Raw genomic sequence first — 22,555 nt, 5'->3', positions numbered from 1 at the left:
AGTACAGAGCCAGCTGTCAGCCAGTGCTGCGCGGTGAATCAGTACAGAGCCAGCTGTCAGTCAGTGCCGCATGGTGCATCAGTACAGAGCCAGCTGTCAGCCAGAGCCGCGTGGTGCATCAGTATGGAGCCAGCTGTCAGCCAGTGCCGTGTGGTGCATCAGTACGGAGCCAGCTGTCAGCCAGTACTGCGTGGTGCATCATTACAGAGCCAGCTGTCAGCCAGTGCCACGCGGTGAATCAGTACAGAGCCAGCTGTCAGCCAGTACCGTGTGGTGCATCAGTACAGAGCCAGCTGTCAGCCAGTGCTGCGTGGTGCATCAGTACAGAGCCAGCTGTCAGCCAGTGCTGCGTGGTGCATCAGTACAGAGCCAGCTGTCAGCCAGTGCTGCGTGGTGCATCAGTACGGAGCCAGATGTCAGCCAGTACTGCGTGGTGCATCATTACAGAGCCAGCTGCAGTGCCCCAGAGTCCTGGTCGTTGCAGTAGCATGGTTCAGCCACTAAGGGGGGCCATGCTGCGTTCGATGGCACGGAAGGAGTTCTCTGAGCAGGTATCACAGTCACCAATTCATTTCACAGCTGGGCCTCCGGGGGGAGCTAAGGGTGCTATTCATTAGGCCACTCCCCACCATAGTGGGTAAACTGGGGGTCAGGCAGGAAGTTAGGGAGAACGCTGACGGGATTGATCGGAGCAACACCCTGTGGCAGGGGGTGTTGTGAAGGGAGAGACTGTAGGGTCTCTGCCAGGGGTGGGATCCTGGCAGAGGCTTGGCATTGAAAGAACGTAACGGGTCCGCGCAGGCTCCTGGAAGCGGCGGGACTCAAGAAAGGACTAGAAGCGAGATAGATTGTGCTGAGTGAGAAACGAAATCAAGCGAAAGGAGATACCAGTGAGGGTTGTGCTGAAAGAGGCAGCACCTTACTGAGGCGCACTACCGGTGGCCGGAACGCCGAGGAGGTAAAGAGTTTCAAGCCATACCTCAGACCTACGGCAGGGCAGTTAGCTTTAGGCGGACTGTCTCACGCATCACCCAGGAAGGCAAAGGGGGGTACCAACAGGAGAGGGGCGCAGATAGAGTCCCGGAAGATCTCCGAGCCTCCCCGTCATACGGGTGCGTTCCTACCATAGTATCTGGAGGGACGAGGAAGATCATTGCGAATTAAGTTGTTGTGAGGGAACACGAGAAACAGACACAACAGTTGTGGGGTACTTTCCGTAAGCACAGCAGGGAAGGACTGCAACACATAGCGCTAGAAGGAAGGCACCGATTTCCACCTGCAAGGAGAGCTCTGGAAGTGCCATTGGACCGGCCGGACTTGCGCAGCCTGGTGAGCCGTATTCTGGACTGAGGACCCAGAGAGCTTCAGTAAAGAGGTAAAGAGACTGCAACCTGGTGTCCTCGTTATTTACCGCGACCTGCACCCCACAACTGCACCGCTACACCGTTACTTCACCACTTATTGCACCGGACGTCCCCCACTGACAGACAGGGCCACGGACCGGGTCTAGCCACCGTGACAACCCCAGGACTGAGACCTAGAGGCCCGGCTCCGGGTACCCCTCGGCCCTGCGGCGGTGTGGGGGCGCTCCACATCAGTACAGAGCCAGCTGTCAGCCAGAGCCGTGTGGTGCATCAGTACAGAGCCAGCTGTCAGTCAGTGCCGCATGGTGCATCAGTACAGAGCCAACTGTCAGTGAGTGGTGGGGCTGCTGCTCACTATGCACTGAGTGGTGACTGAAGGCCTGCCGGCTGCACCTGTATGACTAAAAGTCCAAGATGGCTTGGAGGAATAAAGATCATTTCTTCCCAGCAGCCGGGCCTTCTGTGGGGCAGACGCACAGCATCAGAACACTATTAACCTGCAGTTTAACTTCATATTTGCAGGCTGATAGCATTTTTTCACATGACAGGTTCACTTTAAAGTCACAGAAAATTACTTCTCGAAAATCAAATTTCCTGGAAAAATCCAGGTGGACAGGCAAATTTGAATTTTGACTGATCCACTAATCATTACCTATAGTGGATTTAATCCAGGGGAACAACAAGGAAATTGAACTTGATGTACAGCATGTGTTTTATGTTATAGTACCTGGAATGGCAGCACTACTGTAGCAGCCCTAGCAGCTATGGGTCAGAGTCTGGCGGTCCGCTTAGGTAAACAGACATTTTTGTTCTTTATCGGGAAGAAACATGGTGGCTTTCAGTTGTCTAGTTCTACTTCGTAGGTTCTTCTTTGTGAAAAAGATGTGATATATAACACCAGCATCCATCCTTTGGTTGCTGTTCAAGTGACAATTAATTTTACTGCTGCTTGTATTACTATAGTTATTTCACTGTGAAGCCAGAAGGGGGCCATTTATGACTTTAGTATAGGGCCCTACAGATTCTAGCTGTTTAGGCACTTAACTTGCTGTTATAGTGAGGGAGCATAAACGATCTCAATGTATTACAAATTTCTGAATAGCACATACCAAGCAGGATTAGTATGTGTAATTAGGGGAACGTGATACAGTCTTTTTGTTTGCGATATTCCTATTTATTGCGCTTAATCCCCACCTAATCAAGTGTAAGTTGGCACTGTCCGAAGATAAAATCTACCATTGGCGTCTTTGAGCTATGGGCACTTGAGAGATTATTTCACACTAGGGAACGATTTATTCTGAGTCAACAACTTGCACTTTTTGTAATGTGCGTGTGCTTATCGATGTTCAGATTTTAAATCATTTGCCATAACTAAATCTAAATTACCATTTGTATAACAAGGGCAATTTATTGCCCATTACAATTCAAAGCTGTATTTCCCATTAGCATGCAAGGCACTTTGTACATTAACTTAGCATTTATGCCAAACATAATGTTTTACTCATTCCATCTTACAACCCCTTTGGATATGACATCGGTATTTTTTATTTCCCTTCTGTGCTAATCTTTCAGTCTTCCTTTATTGACCACCTATTTTCTGCCAGCATCTCTAGCAACTAATTACGTTTGGTGTTAAGTTTACGCCATACCTCAGCGTTCTCCTACAAGATTACATTATATAGTGGGCTTACCTATTAAAACTAGTGCAGGTATGGAAGTGGACTGGCGCTGCCAATCCGATTCTGTCATTTTGTAGAAAAGAATTGAAAATTTGATATCTTGATAATGCAAAGAACATTAGTGCTCTTTCTGTGCACTAGTTTTATACATGATCCCCCTATTATTTGTTTCCATCCATATTCCCTTCTCATTATTTCTTACTTGACAAAATTGCATGCCTATCCTTACATTAATGTCATGTAAATTTACTTGTATGGTGAATATTGCATTTACTTTATATAACAAAGTGAATGAGTTGATTTGTTGTAATAAGTGTAGTCTTATCATTTAAATTATCTAATGTCTTTACTAAACTAGCTTTGGTACCAGCCGATCCGGTATTTCAGCACTCTGGACAGTTGCCTGCAGACTCCCTGGTTAAAATCGGTTATCCATCACAAAGCACCCAGTCTAATCACTTGTGTGAGTATATATACTGCATTTCTTCGGGAGATATTCCAAGCAGCCTGTTTTTCTTTTTTTCTTTCCTTTTCCTCTTTTCACTTTAAAAGAAAATGCACAAATTAATATTATGTGATTACTGTGAAAACATACAATCTAAGACCATGGTAGGTCCAGCGATAGGTATAAAACTAAAATACAGACATACGGTATTTATTTAATTAGTAAATCAGGGACGGAGACTTTACTGCAAAGCATGAGTGTGGTTGGTTCCCTAACAATCACTTTATGGACTTCACATTAAGATCCTCTTCTAAACGATCCATTTAAATGCTACACAGTTTACAATCTGTACGTTAAAAAACATGCAAACAGTAGCAGATGATATATAACTAGTGATGAGCGAACGTGGTCGGATAAGGCGTTATAGCATGCTCGGGTGCTAACCAAGTGTCTTCGGCGTGCTCGAATAATATGTTCTGGTCTCCGCGCCTGCGTGTCTCATGGCTGTTCGACAGCTACAACGCATGCAGGGATTACCTAACAAATCGGCAGTCCCTGCATGTGTTGTGGCTGTCGTGGGAGCTCAAACATATTTTTCAAGCACGCCAAAGACCCTCTGTTAGCACCCGACCATACGATAATAACGCCTTATCCGAGCACCTTCGCTCATCACTTGGTATAACAGATCTGTGATGAAAAAATATAATATAATGTAACGTAAAAATCATATACACAGCATTATCAAGAATGTTAATATCATTTATGTATGCATGGTTTACATTAAATGCGTTACCCACTAATGATGTTTTAACTTATTTCAGGAATATTAACTGATGATTTTAGCTGAAGATCATAACTACTATAACACATGTAATAATAGTGAGAACCACCATACACGAGAAGAATCGCCTCTCTCCTGCCATCACTTAGCACTGTTTTAATACATAACAAAGATATTTCTTACAAGGAATTTTTATTTATGCAAAGACGATGATAATAATAATAATAATAATAATAATAATAATCTATCAACAGACAAGAAGGAATAAAATGCACATTTCTATATGCATGGTAACTGCATTGCATCTTGAATACAGTGATAAAAGTATACAATTTTATTATAATATACTACTTATGTCAGCATTTATTATGTTTACAAAAGAGTGCATGTAATACATTTTTTGTCAGTAGCCATCGTGCCTTAATACATAATTGTGCATGATAGTTGCGGCATGTTTCTTACATGCCATTTATTTCTAAAATCCAGATAGATTATTGAAGAATCCAGATACATGATAGATAGATAGATAGATAGATAGATAGATAGATAATTATAGATAAATAGATATAAGGATACAGTAGATGATAGATAGATAGATAGATAGATAGATAGATAGATAGATAGATAGATAGATGCTAGATAGGTAGATAATAGATAGATGATAGATAGATAATTATAGACAAATAGATATAAAGATAGATAGATGATAGATAGATAGATGATTGATAGCTGGATAATAGATAGATAGCTGATAGATAGATAGATAGATAGATAGATAGATAGATAGATAGATAGATAGATGCTAGATAGATAGATGATAGATAGATGATAGATAATAGATAGATAGCTGATAAATAGATAGATAGATAGATAGATAGATAGATAGATAGATAGATAGATAGAAAAAAGAAAGCACAGCAGCACTATGTATAAGTTTAGGCCATGTCAAAACAAAGAAAAGCATTAAAAACATATAATCTAGATTTTACTACCCAAAAAATTTTTGTTCAAATTTTTTTTTTTTTTTTTTAAACTTACGGAAATGAATGAAAATGAAGGTTCTTAGCGCATAAATTGGCCAATTCATGTATGCCCATCAACCACGGCAAGGTGACCTCCCTCTGATGGGTCCCTGATCTATTGTACATGCCTTCTCTTAAACTATCAACCTAAAATTTTGGACACTCATGTCTAATCCTGGGTTTAGCCTACAATTAGATAGATAGATAGATATATGATAGATAGATAGATAGATAGATAGATAGATAGATAGATAGATAGATAGATGATATATAGATACCGTAGATAGATAGATAGATAGATAGATAGATAGATAGATGATTGATTGATAGATAGATAGATAGATAGATAGATAGATAGATAGATAGATAGATAATAGATAGATATGATAGATATATAATAGATGATAGATAGGTAGATATAATATATAATAGATAGATAGATAGATAGATAGATAATCCAATGAAAAAAAGGCAGCACTCCATCTTCAATTAAAAAAGTGGACTCGTACGTGGACTTTGCATGAATAAAGTACATTTTAATCAATAGATCTTTGAATAAAAATAAGTTCTACAACTGGATGTGTTACAAAAATGTTCCTGTGCTGAGATAATCTTATAAATGTGCCCCTGCTGTGTGCTGTGTATTGGCCGTGTCTGACCGTACAGGGACATGGTCTGATCACACCACAGCTCCTGGGCGGGGGAGATTACAAAAGAGTATACAGACAGGACAGCATGGGATCACATCTGATTCTTTCTGTGCGGTAAAACATTTACCTCACAGAAAGCAACATTTATGATCTCGTGCTGTGCTATCTATAGCCTCTCTTTTGCTTCCTCCCCTGGAGATGTGGTATGATCAGACCATGTCCCTGTACGGTCAGACACACACATTACACAGCACACAGCAGGGACACATTTATAAGATTATCTCAGCACAGGAACATTTTATTTTAATACATCCAATTGTGAAACTTAGTTTTATTCCAAGATCTATTGATTACAGTGTACTGTGTTAGTGGACCTCTTTAATTATTTAACAGGTAGATAGACATAGGCATGAATTGAAAGTGAATTTCTAACTATTATTTCTAAGATACAGTGCAGTATTGGACTACGGGTAGATAAGCCATTTCAACTTTAAAAAAAAAAATAAAAAAAAATAGGTAAATCATCTTATTAAAAATATTGTTAGTCACAATTTTTTTAATTAAAGCAATTTAGTGGTAACAATGAGGCTGCCGTCACACTATCAGTATTTGGTCAGTATTTTCCATCAGTATTTGAAAGCCAAAACCAGGAGTGGAACAATTAGAGGAAAAGTATAATAGAAACATATGCACCACTTCTGTATTCGTCACCCACTCCTGGTTTTGGCTACAAATACTGATGTAACATACTGACCAAATACTGATACTGTGACGCCGGCCTTAGAGTTCCGTTAAAACCACAAAAGGTAAATACTCCAGATGTGACCGTAAAAATAATTCACTGGTTAGTAATTTAAAAAGAAAAAAAAAACAGGATAAAATTTAACATTTCTAACAAAAAAGATATAAATAATTTAAAGAGTTACTACAGTATCTATCAAGAAAATAAAGGAAATAAAAGGTAGCTTTGCAACTCAGCAAATATTGAGTTAGACCACTGCTTTTTTTTTTTTTGCTTCTTTTCTATTATCCTGACACATGGCCAGTGTCTTAAAGGGTTTGTTAGGGACTGAGATATTGAAGACCTGTCTTAGAAATAGGTTATCAATATCACCCAACACACGTGGACTGCCCATCGATCAGCAAATATCTGTTGCCACTGCTGTGTGCGGAGACGGAACATCACAGCTCTTTCCTCTGTGTACTGGCTATTCGCAGGCACTGCTGCTCGAGTAACATTCACTTCAATTGGAGCTGAGCTGGATTACTCAGGAAGGGTCACTACACAATGTACTGAGCTGTGCTGTTTTAGCTCCTTACCCTATGCACGTCCAACTGCTGCAGCACCAGGTATCAGCCAATCTGATACTAATGGCCTATCCTCAAGATGACCCCTTTAAGGCTTTCACCTTCAATTATTATTTCAAAGATCTATTTCCTTTTATTTATATATTTATCTATCTCTCTCTCCAAAGTCTATCTATAAGTCCTATCTATAAGCCTTATTCTATCTTCTATCCGTATATCATCTATCTTTCTATCTATCTATCTATCTATCTATCTATCTATCTATCTATCTATCTATCTATCTATCTAGTATCTATTATCTATCTATCTATCTATCTATCTATCTAGTATCTATCTATCTATCTATCTATCTATCTATCTATCTCATATCTATTATCTATCTATCTATCTATCTATCTATCTATCTATCTATCTATCTATCTATCTATCTAGCTATGTTCTGTCTATATATAATGTGTATTCTATCTGTTCTATCTGAACTTATACTATTGTACTGTATATTACCTTCATGGTAGAAAAATGTATATTGCTTTTATCTTAATGACAATGGAAAAGAAACAATGGCACCGATTTCACCTCTTTTAGATGTATAATTCATGTCTACTGCCCTCCATCCCATCATCGCTTTGTAGACATCAAGGCAGAGTCAGCTTTGCATTGTATATCCACTGATATGACTAGCTTGGATATCTGTTGCCATTCATTCTACTGACTCATTATGGTTTTTAGGTGAGCAGGTTGGTTTTAGAGTTGTGTAATGTGCAAGTGGAAAGTAAGTTGCATGCAAAAAATCAATAGGAGAGTAAGCAGACGGCGCCATATATACGTACCAAGCTGCTGGCCCGGCAGAAGAGGAAGCAATCAGGAAAGTTCAGATCTTGGCACATGAAGCAGATTGTGTATTGTATATGACAAAGGGGAGCTCAGTTCAGCACAAAGAAAAGTGGATTGCACAAACAAACTACTGTATATAACCATCTGTGATTCTCATAATGATGCAAAATGTTTTATATGGATCCTTCAAATAATAATGGATATAATAAATATATGGCTGATATGGTTATTGCTTTTAGGTTAATGGATCCCGTCATTATATATAGTGTCTAAGGAGAGTGTCTAATGGCAATTGATCCCATCCTCACCACCTCACCTCCACACCTTGACATTACATGCACTTTTTAGTAGTAGTGAATGTGCATTTAAAAATCTTTGTTCACAGTTTAAGAAAGGGTGAGGCCTTGGCCTCATCCAGACGTGTGCTGCCTGTATGCAGAAATGGTTAGTGTACGGACGGCACACAAACCAATGCAAGTCAATATGGTAGTTCACATGAATGCTTTTACACATGGGCCGATGATCCACGTGAAAAGATTCGCATGTGCTACTTTGATCTGTATTTCGGATCAGACTCTTCCAGTATAAGACAATGGATGTGCAAAAAGAAAAAGAATCACACACAGGTTGCCATCTGTATGACATCCGATTTTTGTGGATTCATTGCAATTGTTAACTTTGGAAACTATAGTGGGCCTTTTATTATTTATTAAAGCCAAACCCCAGCATTTTCTTTATTTCAGCTCTGGAGTGGTGCTATTAATGTCCCCTGGTCTTGTACTCCCCAACCACTGTCTACAGCTGTTCCCGATACTGCTGCGGTCTTGTGTCATCATCTTGTGACCACAACTTCTGACTGACCAGAAGTGGGAGGTAACAGTCACAAGCTCTCAATGTATGTCTACGAGAGCTTCGTTCTGGCCTCATTCTGGCCTCGTTCTGTCTCTCGTAGACTTACATTGAGTTGTGACCTCTGGCTCGCCCGGCAAACACTGGAGCCATCCGGCAGGACACAACCTGTAGCAGACCGACCAGAGCAGCACCAATAACACATATGAAGACAAAGGCTGGTAAGTACAATACTAGGGGCAGGGAACTTAAATTAGTGACACCACTCCATCTGTAAAATAAAGAGATAAAATGCTGGAGTGGTGCTGTAAATTGTTCATGTAAAATCGGATGCCATATGGATCTTAACATTGGACATACAGATGACATAGGAACTGAATTTGGATGAAAATATTCATGAAAAATTATCCATTTTTTGAGGCGACAAACAATTTTTGCATATGCTTTTCTGAATCTTATTCTTGAAATATCCCCATTCTTGATTATGGGCATTGTCTGCAATTGAAGCTCAGTTCTATTCACTTCCATAACACTAGACACCGCTCATAGACAAGACTGGCAACGATTCTGATAAAAAGTGTCAGTTTTATAATCCGGGACAGCCTCTTTAGTGATGTAATCACTGTGGGCCGAACAATCATTTAGCTGACGGTAATTTTCTGCCTGTGCTTTAAGTTATTAAATGAGTTACAATAACTTAGATCTGTATCATTACAAAGAATTCTATTAAGAAATGAACTTTGTGCTGTCGAGATAAAGAAAAACTTCTCTAAATACATTTTACTATCACTCTTTGCGGGCTGATAATGTTTATGTAAATACTGGGCCAAAATGAGGATAAATTGCTAGGCTATTATTATATATGAATTATTGGCGTTGTCTATTGATTTGTCATATTGATTATTCTTAAAGATAACTTGGCAGACATACAGTCTTTAAAGAGTATGACATGTTGTCAGCAAACTATGTCTTATGTTATAGAGTAATATATAGTCACAGACAGAGCACTGATAATAGGTAGCTCTTGGACCCAACTGCTACCAGCAATACAATCCAAGAGGCGCCTCCTTATCTCAGATGAGATAGGTCACTATGTGTTTATTAGCTGATTAATCTTACTTAAACAAAAGATACAAGAGGAATGGAACATTATTTCCAGCTATCTGAGTTGACTTTGCTCCAAGTTTAGCCTGTGGCTATTAAAACTATGTTATAGAAATGTACCTGCCATAATTCCATAATATTACTACACAATAACAGGCTTAAGTGCTACAATGTAAAGATGTATACTCTGTTGCAAAACTTGACCACTTGTGTTACAGAGCAAATATCCTAGCAAAGCTTTAGATAAAGGGTAATATAGATGCAGGTTTCCCCAATGTTTACCATGTTTGTGTTCCTAAGCCAATTCGGAATTTTAATTACTAATCTGAAAGGCGGAAGAAACTTTAACCTTTAGCAATTATCTGGAAGCCCAAGATGTTTCAGGCTTTTTTTTAAAAGTGCCTATGGTTTTCTTGTATTCTGACTGTTGTTATTATCCCACCATTTTTGCATTTCCGTAATCACAGGTTAAAGAGGTTATATATGATATTGTAGTAACTGCATCCCATTTTTAAACCTTTTGGGGTAAATGTAACCAAAGTTTAAAACTGCAAGGGATTACCATTCTTAATTTTTTGTTAGACACTGGTCCTCTTGCCATGCACATTAGGTGGCTGTCGGGTGAACGATACTTCTGGCCGATCGTTTAGCCAACAGCAATCTCAACTGACTATCTCATACACAGGAGCGCTCGCTGGCCAAGGGCTCCAGTGTTCTTTATGAGGAAGCCACCAGCTGACCTTTCGGCCGGCGGCTAATCTTCGTGAGAACGATGTAATTGGCAGTCCGAAAACAGACGTACGCGACCAACATCTCTCCCAGCCATACTGATTAGAGCCTTAGCCAAAGCCATCAATATCAGCTGGCTCAGCCAACGTTAGTTGAATGTGTGTGGGGGCCTTTAGATGTATGCCAGTCACACATTTTCTAGTTACTCAGATGCCCTCATGTGTTGACTGTCTCAAATTGGCCAGACTAATATCTAGCAGGTACTAGCATGAGATGACGATCTATCACACATTTGTACACCAGGAAAGAACTAATATGATATCTGTATATAATGTGTGACAATATGTCTTTATTCACCAAAGTACTATTGTGTTGTATTTGTAATTTGATGGATGTAATATTTTAACACTGATAGTTATATTTCTTTTTTTCTTTTTCCCATTTTCCTTTCTTCATTTTTTATTAGCTTGTAAACGAAAAGAACAAGATCATGGTAAAGACAGAGGAAACACACCAAAGAAGCCAAGGTTGGTCTTCACAGATGTCCAACGGAGGACTCTCCATGCAATATTCAAAGAAAATAAGCGTCCATCCAAAGAGTTACAGATCACTATTTCCCAGCAGCTTGGCTTGGAGCTCAGCACAGTCAGCAACTTCTTCATGAATGCTCGCAGAAGGAGTCTAGATAAATGGCAAGATGAGGGTAGCTCGGGAAACACATCATCTTCATCAAGCACTTGTACCAAAGCATGAAGGAAAAAAAAAGAAAAACCAAAAAAAAAATAAAATAAAATAAAAAAGAAACTACAACCTCGGTGGAAAAGCTTTAATACAAAGGACAAGGACCTCACAATAGCAGGTTTATACTTTCAGAACTATTTCAAACCAAAATTATTTATAAATCCAAAGAAACCAAAGACTCATTTCTCCTGTATGGTGAACTTTTCTTGATAAGACATTTTTCAGGAGAACGACTTGCAAAAAAAAACTACTAATGATGATGATACAAAATTCCACTGGCCTTACACCTTCAATCATCATTTCCACCTTCACCGTAGTTTGCTGTTTGGTGGTTTGGAGCATCGTGTTCTCTTTTTATTGAAAGGACTTCTTCTGATATGGGTTTTTTCATTTCCACCACACATTTAAACATGAAGGTGTATGGTGTATTAGTACTTTATACAATCCAGTGGTAAGGAACATGGTCATAACTTGTCTACAGGTTGGGATATGGTGTGACCTACAAGTCGTCTTGAGTTCATTGGAACTGAGTGTAATTGTGTTGTTTGAACCTAGCGGTTTTAAGACTTGCCGGTAGTGCTCAAATGACTGAATGGCACCTAGACCTGTGCATTCTCTTTGTTTGTTAAGAGTTCTTCAGAAAATAGTGATACAACCTTTCCCACAAGTGCAACATACCAAAGATCATGTTTAGAATAGTAGTCCAGGTGTTTTATTCCAGTGATTTTAATATTCCAGTGATATTTTTACATAATGTTGTATGAAGAAGCGTAGGTATAAACAATTCTAATTTCTTACTAGATAATAATGAAAATTCACAAACATTCACTAAAAACAGGACTGTTATTTATAAGGAAACCAAATAACCATTGTAGTACCTGAGGCTACGATCTGCTCGAGCACAAATATTTTCAGTTTGTCTGATATTTTTACCCACACGCCACCATCTTACTATTTTGTATATTTACCATGAATCCAGTGTGTGAGAGGGTGTGTGGGGTGGGTGGATGAGATTAGGTGTGTGTACGAGTGTGTGTATGGTATCGTTTGTGGCCTTCAAAATATTTCCATTTCCTGCACCATTATTTTTGATAAGGCTTTGAATCCCACTGTATTATAAATCATTTACCTCCACCCCATCAGCTCCTATAATCTTACCTGGCACACAATAACATATATAACAGTAAAAATATTTAAGTTGAGGATTAGTGGGTATTTTTTTCTTCTTTCCTGCTGTAAAACCTAAACTGACGCATTGTCCTTCAGCAATACAAATCCAAAAATTTGTGCTCTTGTAATCATTTGTTTCTGATTTTAATCAAGTTGTAACAATATCCAAACTGCAGTGACAGCAAACCAAAGATTTATATTATATGTTCAAGAGCCATGTTATATTTTTTTATGAACACTACATACACTACTCAATATATAGTTGTCGGATGAACGATTGTTTAGCTGATCGTTTGACTGACAACTATATCTCACAACTTCTTATACACAAGAGTGCTCAGAGCGCGAAGAAAAGGATCAGCAGTCTAAAATTGCTGTAACCTTATTTCCCCCGACATCATCTGTCATGGGAAAGTCAGGAGGCCTCCTACACATTGAACTGTAGGCCAAGCTCACCGATATGGGTAGGTTCGGCCAACGCTAGTTTAATCTATATATGGGACTTTATACAACCAATGGCTAGAGTTGTAGAATTGTAAATCCTGGTGTTCATAATTTGTTACACAATTGCAGTTTACTCAATGGTGGTCTACATCTGCTTTACTTTTATTGACCGCCTTTACTTTACTAGGTGAGCAGGTTTTATTAGCTGATGAACCAGCAATAATAACCAGTTCACTGATATAAGTAAAACCTATATTCTTTTTGTCCATTTTGGTGAACAGAATGTCAAGAGGCCTTTCTCCAACTTTGACTTACTTGTCATCCTCACTGTATCATAATAGTGCTCTATGCTATGTACTTAATGATTCATAAGCCTAGATTTCAGACTACACAGCTGGACTATCGTTCCATCTACAGTGACATGACGTTTATCTACTACGGTAATTTAGTTTCAATCGCAAATTACCATCATATTTAATTCCAAAGACAGCTAGAGTTGCACATTTATACCATAATAGACTTTAAAAACTAAATTCATTGATATATTTTTGCAGTTTTATAACAATGTCCAAGTTAGTAGTGTTCTGTAAATGTCTTGTTATGTAACCAGTGAATCCATTGCTGATACCAAAGAGTAATGTCTAATAGTAATGATGTTCTACTGGTATACAAAGAAGACGTGCAACTACAACTGTAACTATTCCATGCTGTACTATGATGAGTCCTTCCTATGTGCTCCATACACAAGAAATATTCCTTAAAGGGGCTGTCCAAGACCTAGTAGGTAACATAGAATGCAAAGCAATCACAAAAAATAAAAATCTACAATATCATAATCTAGATCGGCCATGGTTCTTCACATTCAGGCTACTTCAGATGTAAGCTATGCTGTAGACAGATGTCAAAGGGATATGTCCATGTCTATTCATAGACAGATGCACACCAACTTGCTCCGCACAAACGATGGCTCTGTAAGTTATATATATATGTATATATATATCTTTGTGTAGATATATATACATATATGTATACAAATATATCTATATATTTATATATAAATATATATATTTATAGATATATGTAGATTGCTTTTAAACTTTTTTACATTGCAGGTAGCTATACGTTCCACAAGTTGTGTTGTATGTTTGCATGTTTTTGCCGAGGCTTTATAAAAATCATTTACAAATTGCAGCTCATCTGCAATGTGCAAACAAGAATAAATATTTCATGTAATATTTAATTGAAAACAAAATTTAACAAATTTAGTGACAGTCTACAGTTCAGCACTGTAACCAATGAAGGCGATGCTATCTATTGGACAGAGCAAAACATTTTTCTTTCTTTTTTTCCCCACTTTTTTTTTTTCCACTTTTTTTTTTCCACTTTTTTTTTCCACTTTTTTTTTCCCACAAGCATGGTTGTCCTTATTTTGGTATAGTATATATTTTATACTCCTGTAGAGCCGTAGTTTAGCTTGCCAGACTCTAGTTACAATGTATGACCATACTAACAATTGCTCTCCTTATTCATAAGGTACAAATAATTTGTACAGGTTTTCTGCCACACTTTTCCTCATGACCAAAGCTTTGATAATTATTTATTAATGTATTATTCCCAGTTGCACATCACATTTTTTACAGGAGTGATTTTGAGTTCATTTTGGGTCATACAGCATTGACTAAATTGGGCCTTTTACTAATGTTACTCCCGAGCAGTTTCCACCTGCTGTACCACATTTTTTAAATGTATCTCGAATTTCTAGAAGTGCCACTGTTGTCATGTCTGATTCTGTGGCTCAGTCTCTTTTACTTAAGAAGGGTTACGTCACAATACCAGACACATCCCAGAGACAAGAATGGCGCTATTTCCGGAAAAGCAAGATACTCTTTTTATTAATCTCAGACAAGACCATATCTGAGTTGTCCCACAAAAAAAAGTTACTCTCTTACATCTTGTAAAACAGAGATATTTTATTTTCATTAGATCGAAGAACGTTATTGCTCAAAGTTCTGAAGGCTCCACAACAGTTACAATACTATCTAGCACATAGGTTACTTGTATCTTTTTCTAAAATAACTAAAACCAAGAAAATGCACTTAGCACAGATTTCACATTTTCATTTAGAATATTTTTTACAAAGTTTCCTGTGTCCAGATATTCCTTTTGCCTACTTGGTATAGCAGCCTCCGGTGTTCTTATTATTTATGTTTATGTTTTGATCCTTATTGAAAAGAACAGCAGGGAGCGTTATAAGAATGAAACAGTTATATCTAGACACAAGAATTATTTTTTTTAAAATAAAACAATTTTTTTTTCAATACATGTGCCGTTAAGAATCAGAAAAATACCGCATGGTGCAAAGGAGGCCTGACTATGGTCACACAACCTAAAATACATTGTGCTATTAAATATGTAGACCTCAGGACATGGCTTCTAAAGTTATAAAGTTTTGTGGGGAAATGCAGGAATGGTTCTGTAATCATATAACACGTTACAAATTGCATTTATGAAAACCAAACTATACACAGTCAAATCTGCTTGCTTCTACTTCTTACTTCCCAAAATGTTTCAGGGGGCAGAATTGTTTTTGCTTTTTCATCATGTTTTTTTTTTTGTCTGTACTGCTTACAATTGCATTCTTTTGTATACCAAAGAGTCTTAGGACACGTCCTCTCACTAGAGCTGGGAAAAGCAGTAACCCAATAAAAATGTCTTTTTTTCACACCAGATCAATGTCAAAAAGGAAAAAAAAAAAGAAAAAAAACTATGCATTTAGCAAACAAAGAGAAAGTACTTTGGCTGTGTTGCCTAATTAGTGTTTATGGTGCGTTCAATTTCCTATCACAGAGGTCAGGCTGATTTCATTGTACTGACCTTCTGGTCTATTGTGGTGTGGTTAGCTTTACAATACGTTTGGTAACAATTTCCTAAAAGGACAAAGAAGCAAAGAAAAAGCTGCTTCCGTGTGTAAAAAAAAAAAATGAAAAAAATGTAAAGATCGACTATTTATAGTGTGAACCAAAGATGCTACCTCACTCAATTTCCATTTTCGTGATTTTAATCACACTGATGATACCAAAGAATACCAAAGATTTTTTTCTTCTTGCACGGCCTTCGTCTGCCAAAGGCACTCGGCGACCTTTCTTTGACTCCTGACCCATAACCCTTGACCTTTGAGAAATATAACTCTTTTTTTTTTTCATAAATATTATAATTAACCCCTTCAGGGTCAGAGGTGCTGTAAAACACCCTTGAGACTGATGGACTCAATAGTAGAGAGACCAGATGGCATATCATGATCATGGTCTGGCTCATCAATTTTCCTTAAAAAAAAAAAATCACTAACTTATTTGGAAATTGACTTTTCAAAATGCCCAAAAGCTAACATAATCATGTCTCTGGTTTCCCTATCAGGTACCTAGAAAATAAACTTTTGCTTAATTTTATATTTAGGCTCTGTCCATTTTCATTCTTAAAATGTCCATTCCTTTCCCTTTCCGAGGCAATCATCAGCCCTCCTGCTGTTGTTGGCCTACAGGTCTCATAAATCAAATTCATCCAAACAAGCTCTTGTTTCCCTATGGTTGATGGTTGACCTTCTATAAGCCAGACCATGGTCATTGCTTGTCACTGGTCATCTGATGCCCTCTAAAAAAACAAAAGACACATAAAATCCATTACCAATGCTAGGAACAAAAAATAAAGCTTTAGGCAAAATTGTTGAAGACTTTGTAAACTCATAGGACGAGTGCCTTGCTTATACCAAAGTGTTAAACCGCTGTTGACCTCTTCTATCTCACCTTATATGTCTTTGAATACCTCAGCCTCTAAGAAAGGCCACTAATTAAATAATAATAATAATACTCATAAAGGAATAATTCTTCACCGTGGTGCTTTTGCAGTGCAACCATGCAATGAACATTTCTTCGATACCAAAGGATTTTATTTTTCACTCTTTTAGCTGATGAACCAAAGTTTTAGCTAGTCTTAGCTGTTGGCAGTCTCTTTTTCTGCTCTCTCACTCTCTTGCCTGCGCCTGGCCAATCGCTTTGAGTGCCTATTGCCTGGATGTAGGCCGTGCAGTCCTCTTACCAATTCCTTCAAATACCTCATAGTATAAGAAATCTTTAGGGTAATGTATAGAAAGTCTATGTGATAAGACAGAACTTACTAGTTTGGTAAATGTTAACCTTCATTCAAATGCTTTATAATCCATATTTATTTGATACCTGTTTTATGTTATTATTAAATCTTTTTGTTTTATTTTTTTTTTCCAAATACATTATTTTACCCATAGAATAGGAAGGGGTTGGGTCAGGACAGGTTGCAATTTAACGCAATGAAGGTTTTATTTTTGAACAAGGACGCTTTGTGTTTAATATTGAATTTTTTTTTTACAGGGTAAAACAAAAATGAAATCAATGTAATAATACGCATTCTTTATGTTCCTTTTCAACGAACTGTAAATTGAATCTTTCGTTTTTGATTTTGGTTATCTTTGCCTAATTTATGATGACATTTTAATAATGCCTGTATATAGTCCGTTTTAAAACAACCAAAGTTTCATGTTACAACCTTTTTATTTGTCTGCCGAGATAAAATGATGGAGAGATGTTTTTGTTGTTTTTTTTTTTAATCTCTTGACTGTGCAGGGTGTATAAAGAATAATCTTTGCAGACATTGTCGTGTGTTTTAAACACTGCCAGATCCCTATACCTTGTACTGACGAAGGTATTGTTATCAAACCAAAAAGAAGTCATTTGTATGTATTTATGTACATTTTATGGGTTTTTGTTGTTAATTTATTTCTTAAGGGGGTTACTTTGTGGGTATGACCTGCACATCCAAAGAATATTTCTGATGTTCAATGTTAATCAAGCACTGGCATTTGTGACTCTTTTCTTTTGAGTTGATTTGTTTATGTGTGTATATAAATATGTATAATTTGCCATAAGCACGGGTATAGAAAGAAGAGGGCGTTAAATGTTGGACGACAAGCAAACTTGTGTTTGGATATTTGCTCAACTTTATAAATAAAATGGTCATACTAAATTGATTTACAGAGGAGGAGGGAAACATGTTATGAACCGGATCATTCCTTTTGGTTGCTTTGTGGATACCAAACCAGTTACTAAGAGCAGCTGGACTGCTACCTAAGTAAAAGAAAAAAAAAACGCTGTGTAAATAATTAAAATAAAACATTGGTGGAAAAATAAAGTAAAAATAAAAATAATAAAAAAAATGCATCTGAAAATGTGATACTTTCACTGCCCACTATCTATGAAATATATTGATAGTACATTGCTAGTTCTACCCTATTTTTTTTAATGTAGGATGAAGAAAACTTAAAACTGTACACCAATCTTCAATTCACTAAACAAAGGCTTCATTAGGCTATATAACAACAAAGGACATCACGTGTCTATCAGGTGCATTCGCTCAGGTAGGATATGACCGGTAGTGGTCACTGTCAGGATTATTGACAAAAAATGGGTATTCTCATCTCCAAGATCCTATCCCAATATGTAGTAGGTGTAATAATAATAATATTAGCAAATACCTTCAAATAAAAATGTAGTCTAGTTTTTCTGATTCGCTAGGTCTCTTACCCCATGTGCAGGGTATTGCTGTATGTTAGGTATTCATGGTTACGACCACTCATATAGTGACAGTTGTTAGTGGTTGTACCCATTGATAACTAAACTACTGCAATGCCCAGCACATGGCTAATCAGAAGAACTATACATTTCTAATTAGAGGTATTTCCTAATATTATTATTATGACACCTACTACATATTGGGATATGATCTTGAAGATAGGAATACCCATTTGAATCTATCTATTATAAGGCCCCATTGTAAAAAAAATGTATCCATTTTCCATGGTGCCTCTCCATCTAGTAAAGTGCATAAAGAATGAAAGTGATGCATCACAACATGTGTACACATCTGATTGTAGTCTCCAATATACTATTGTGAATTAGCGGGCTAACCATAGAAATGGAGCAGATCTCTGCAGTAGTATAGGATGCCCAGTGTTCAGTTATAACTTCACAGGAGTGGCACTTGGCTGCGACCCACAACACAACCGGCACCGGGCATCCATTTTGGCAGTAAATAGAGGAACATTTTGAGTGGAGCTGGTACTTCATATGCTTGATTGGTCAGGGGAAAGACAAAAGATTGTGAATGCAGGTAGCAGTTAGGACACTGACCTCTCCATCTTCTTTTTGCTTTGTGATCCTTTTTCCATGGTGTATGCCCATACACTGCTCAGAACATTGTTTAAAATGATTATTTTTTACTAATAAACTGTTAATGCCATGTAACCTTGACCTGTCCAACATGCGCGATAGGTGGAGTGAAGACCTGGTTGCACATGAGTCTAGTTGGCATAATAGAAGCCCGCCAAACCTCGATTGTCAAATGTAACCCCAAATTTGGGCAATATCAAATTGGATTTCATGCAGTTAGCTATGTACTATCCAAATTATTTCACATGAGCGGGTTGTAATACTACTTTCAGATGCATGAGTTTTCTACAGTTTTTCTACAGCTTTACTTCACATTTAAACTCTAGATTTGTCTTTTTGTGTTTTATTTCATTTTAGGTTTTTTTTCTTTTACCATAATTCCCATATAACTGAAATGCAGATGTGATGTGTCATTAACTCTTGTAAAATAATGTGCATTGATTTACTGTGCGACAAAGTCTTGTGTTTTGGAAACTGTTCTGACGTCTACAAGGCACATTTAAAAGTCTGCATCATTTTGCAGTGACAATTATTTTGATGTCAGAAAATGAAATAAATTTCATCAATGTATCCGCGCTCTTTACCCTTGTTCTTTCTTCGCATTCATTATTTTATTGTCTGTACACTCCACTAAAAGTGGACATATTTCTTACAATTAGTAGCATTGCAGCCCTTAAGAAATGACTGTCTGCAGCTATCATCCAGTATCGAAAGATATCCATCACTGCACACGATTGAAAAAAATCTTACAAAAGAGCTGAAATGGCCTTTCCAGAGTGTATTTAATTCTGACATAAAGATTTATTTGTTAGGCTGAGATAGTGCTGATCTGAGACGATACAGAATTAGATCTGCCATCTAGTTTTTTTTTTCCTTGAAAAGAAAATTCTTGTTCTGCATCAGTTCTCTGGTTTAGAGAAAATATCTAATTGCCGCAGTAGAATATAGTAACTGTATCTACCATACGGCTGGAGCAGTGTATTAAATGGAGAAACACTAAAGTGGACATTCACATTGGAAAAATGTGAGAGCAGCTTCCCGAGGTGTCCAAAAATTAATTCTCATGAATAATGAATAAATTACTTAATATTTAATAAAGAACTTCAATCATTGGAGCAACTAACAATGTAATCGCTTACCAGCTACTAATCGGATCCATCATCACTCAATGGTATGGTGCAGTCAGTGATGGCTAATTATTATTATTATTTATTATTATTATCGCACCATTTATTCCATGGCACTTTACGTGTGAGGAGGGGTATACATAATAAAAAGCAAGTACAATAATTTTAATCAATACAAGTCACGACTGGTACAGGAGGAGAGAGGACCCTGCCCGCGAGGGCTCACAATCTACAAGGGATGGGTGAGGATACATAGCGGTTTGGTGGATCGGTGGGTACTGCAGGTTGTAGGCTTGTCGGAAGAGGTAGGTCTTCAGGTTCCTTCTGAAGGTTTCCACGGTAGGCGAGAGTCTGATATGTTGGGGTAGAGCGTTCCAGAGGAGGGGGATGCGCGGGAGAAAGCTTGCATGCGATTGTGGGAAGAAGAGATAAGAGAGGAGTAGAGAAGGAGATCTTGTGAGGATCCAATAGCAAGAGGCTGTAGAAAAGTAAATGGGCCCCATTCAAAGTTTAGTTATTGAGGTCACGGTTACTTATCGTGCCCTAATGTGTTCAATATCCCTTTACTTTTACAAGACATTTTCTTGTACTCTGACCCCACTCCATGATCCCTATACCGAGACATTGGATACCTCCGTTGTAACATCATTATGTACCTGGTAACATTTCTGTTTCTAATATCCCTGTACTGGTACATCACTGTGTGCATTATCGCTATACCCTGACATTACTGTGTGCATTATCCCCCTAGTGTGACATTAATGTGGGCACATTTCGTGTTGCCAGTTAAGGGGCACACAGTGACATTTTTACAAATGGAAATATATAGGCGCTTGCTCTTTAATAAAAAAAAAATATTTTTTATTGAGATTTGATTTACCAGTCAAGAGAAATCTAGTGTAGAAGCCACATGCAAATCAGGCTTGAAGTGCACTGGGGGAGGTCATTGCACTTGGACTCCTTCTTGCCAAGTGCATTGACAGTGAATTTCAAGTCTAATTTGCATATGGCTTCTACAATAGATTTCCCTGTGCTTTAAGGAGAGTCCCAAGGCACAGGGAAAGCTCATGTCATACATGCTAAACAAAAGAGCTATAGTGCCAGACAAAGGCCAAATAAGTATCCTAATGGCCTTCATCGGGTCTGGACAGTAAATGTCAGCGCTGTAAAGAAAGCATTGAAAATAGAAGAGATTAAAAGCTTGGTAATTCCCTTTCGTCTAGCTCCCTTCTGTCTTCTGCGTGGGTATTCTGCCTCTAGTGAATGTCATTTATTGGGACATAGTTGTGTTTAAAAGGTTCAATAAATGACACATGCAAACCAAACAAAGGGGATTTCCAACAAAAACATTTTCAAAAAGTGTGTTAAATAGTCAGAATGAAAGGTGATCTTTTTTAGAGGGCCAGTTTAATTAGACTATAATGTAAATACAAAGTGGTCACAGAAAAAAATGATCTTCAGGGTCGGTGGTCCTAGGAGGTTTCACTGTGCCGACTTTAGAAATATTTTCACATTATAAGGCTAGATTTCTATTTAACTGTGGCATAAGGATCGGTTTTCCTGTGCCTCAACTGATCACAAGTGATTTCATAATGATATCAGCTGTCACCTGGCTTTGCTAATAATTTCCACTACAAAACTGGAGAACCAGATTGCACTGCGTCCACTTCAATGTTCGTTCCTTTTGTTTCTGTTTCTGTTACCAGGCCGCACCATGAATGGTTTTTCTAGGACTAGTGGTGCATGCCAGCAGGGTCGGGATGAAAAGTAGGCAGGGTAGGCACCGGCCTAGAGCACTACCTCCTCCCCCATACCCTCTTGGCGGGGCGCACTTTGAAAGAAAATTGCTGAATGTCTGCGGACCCCCAACATCTTGCAGCCGCAGACATTCAGCACAGTGATGGTCAGGACGCAGGCAAGGAGGTGAGCGATGTCAGTCACTGACATCGCTCACCCCTCTCTGCCTGCGTCCCGGATTTCACTCCCTCCCCACACTCAATTGTATTTGTGTCTGTCAGACACTTGGGACAGGAGCAGAGGAGCTGTAATTTCTC

The 22,555-nt window shown here is 38.1% G+C and overlaps 1 protein-coding gene across 2 annotated transcripts in view; it reads left to right on the top strand.

Moving 5' to 3' along the window:
• The window catches only part of ONECUT1 (one cut homeobox 1), a 60,082-nt gene extending 40,138 nt beyond the window's left edge, over positions 1-19,944 (top strand). Inside the window, exons 2-3 of one of the 2 annotated variants that reach the window (XM_077263767.1) lie at positions 3,402-3,506; positions 11,232-19,944. In XM_077263767.1, the coding sequence (XP_077119882.1) occupies positions 3,402-3,506; positions 11,232-11,518 (392 nt within the window). In that variant the 3' untranslated portion in view covers positions 11,519-19,944. The remainder of the gene's footprint in view (positions 1-3,401; positions 3,507-11,231) is intronic. The other variant, XM_077263768.1, reaches the window with a different exon arrangement.
• Positions 19,945-22,555: the final 2,611 nt, after the last annotated feature.

Source organism: Ranitomeya variabilis, chromosome 5, assembly GCF_051348905.1.
Source record: "Ranitomeya variabilis isolate aRanVar5 chromosome 5, aRanVar5.hap1, whole genome shotgun sequence".
NCBI classification, from domain to species: domain Eukaryota; kingdom Metazoa; phylum Chordata; class Amphibia; order Anura; family Dendrobatidae; genus Ranitomeya; species Ranitomeya variabilis.
This window is presented reverse-complemented; position numbering and strand designations above follow the sequence as displayed.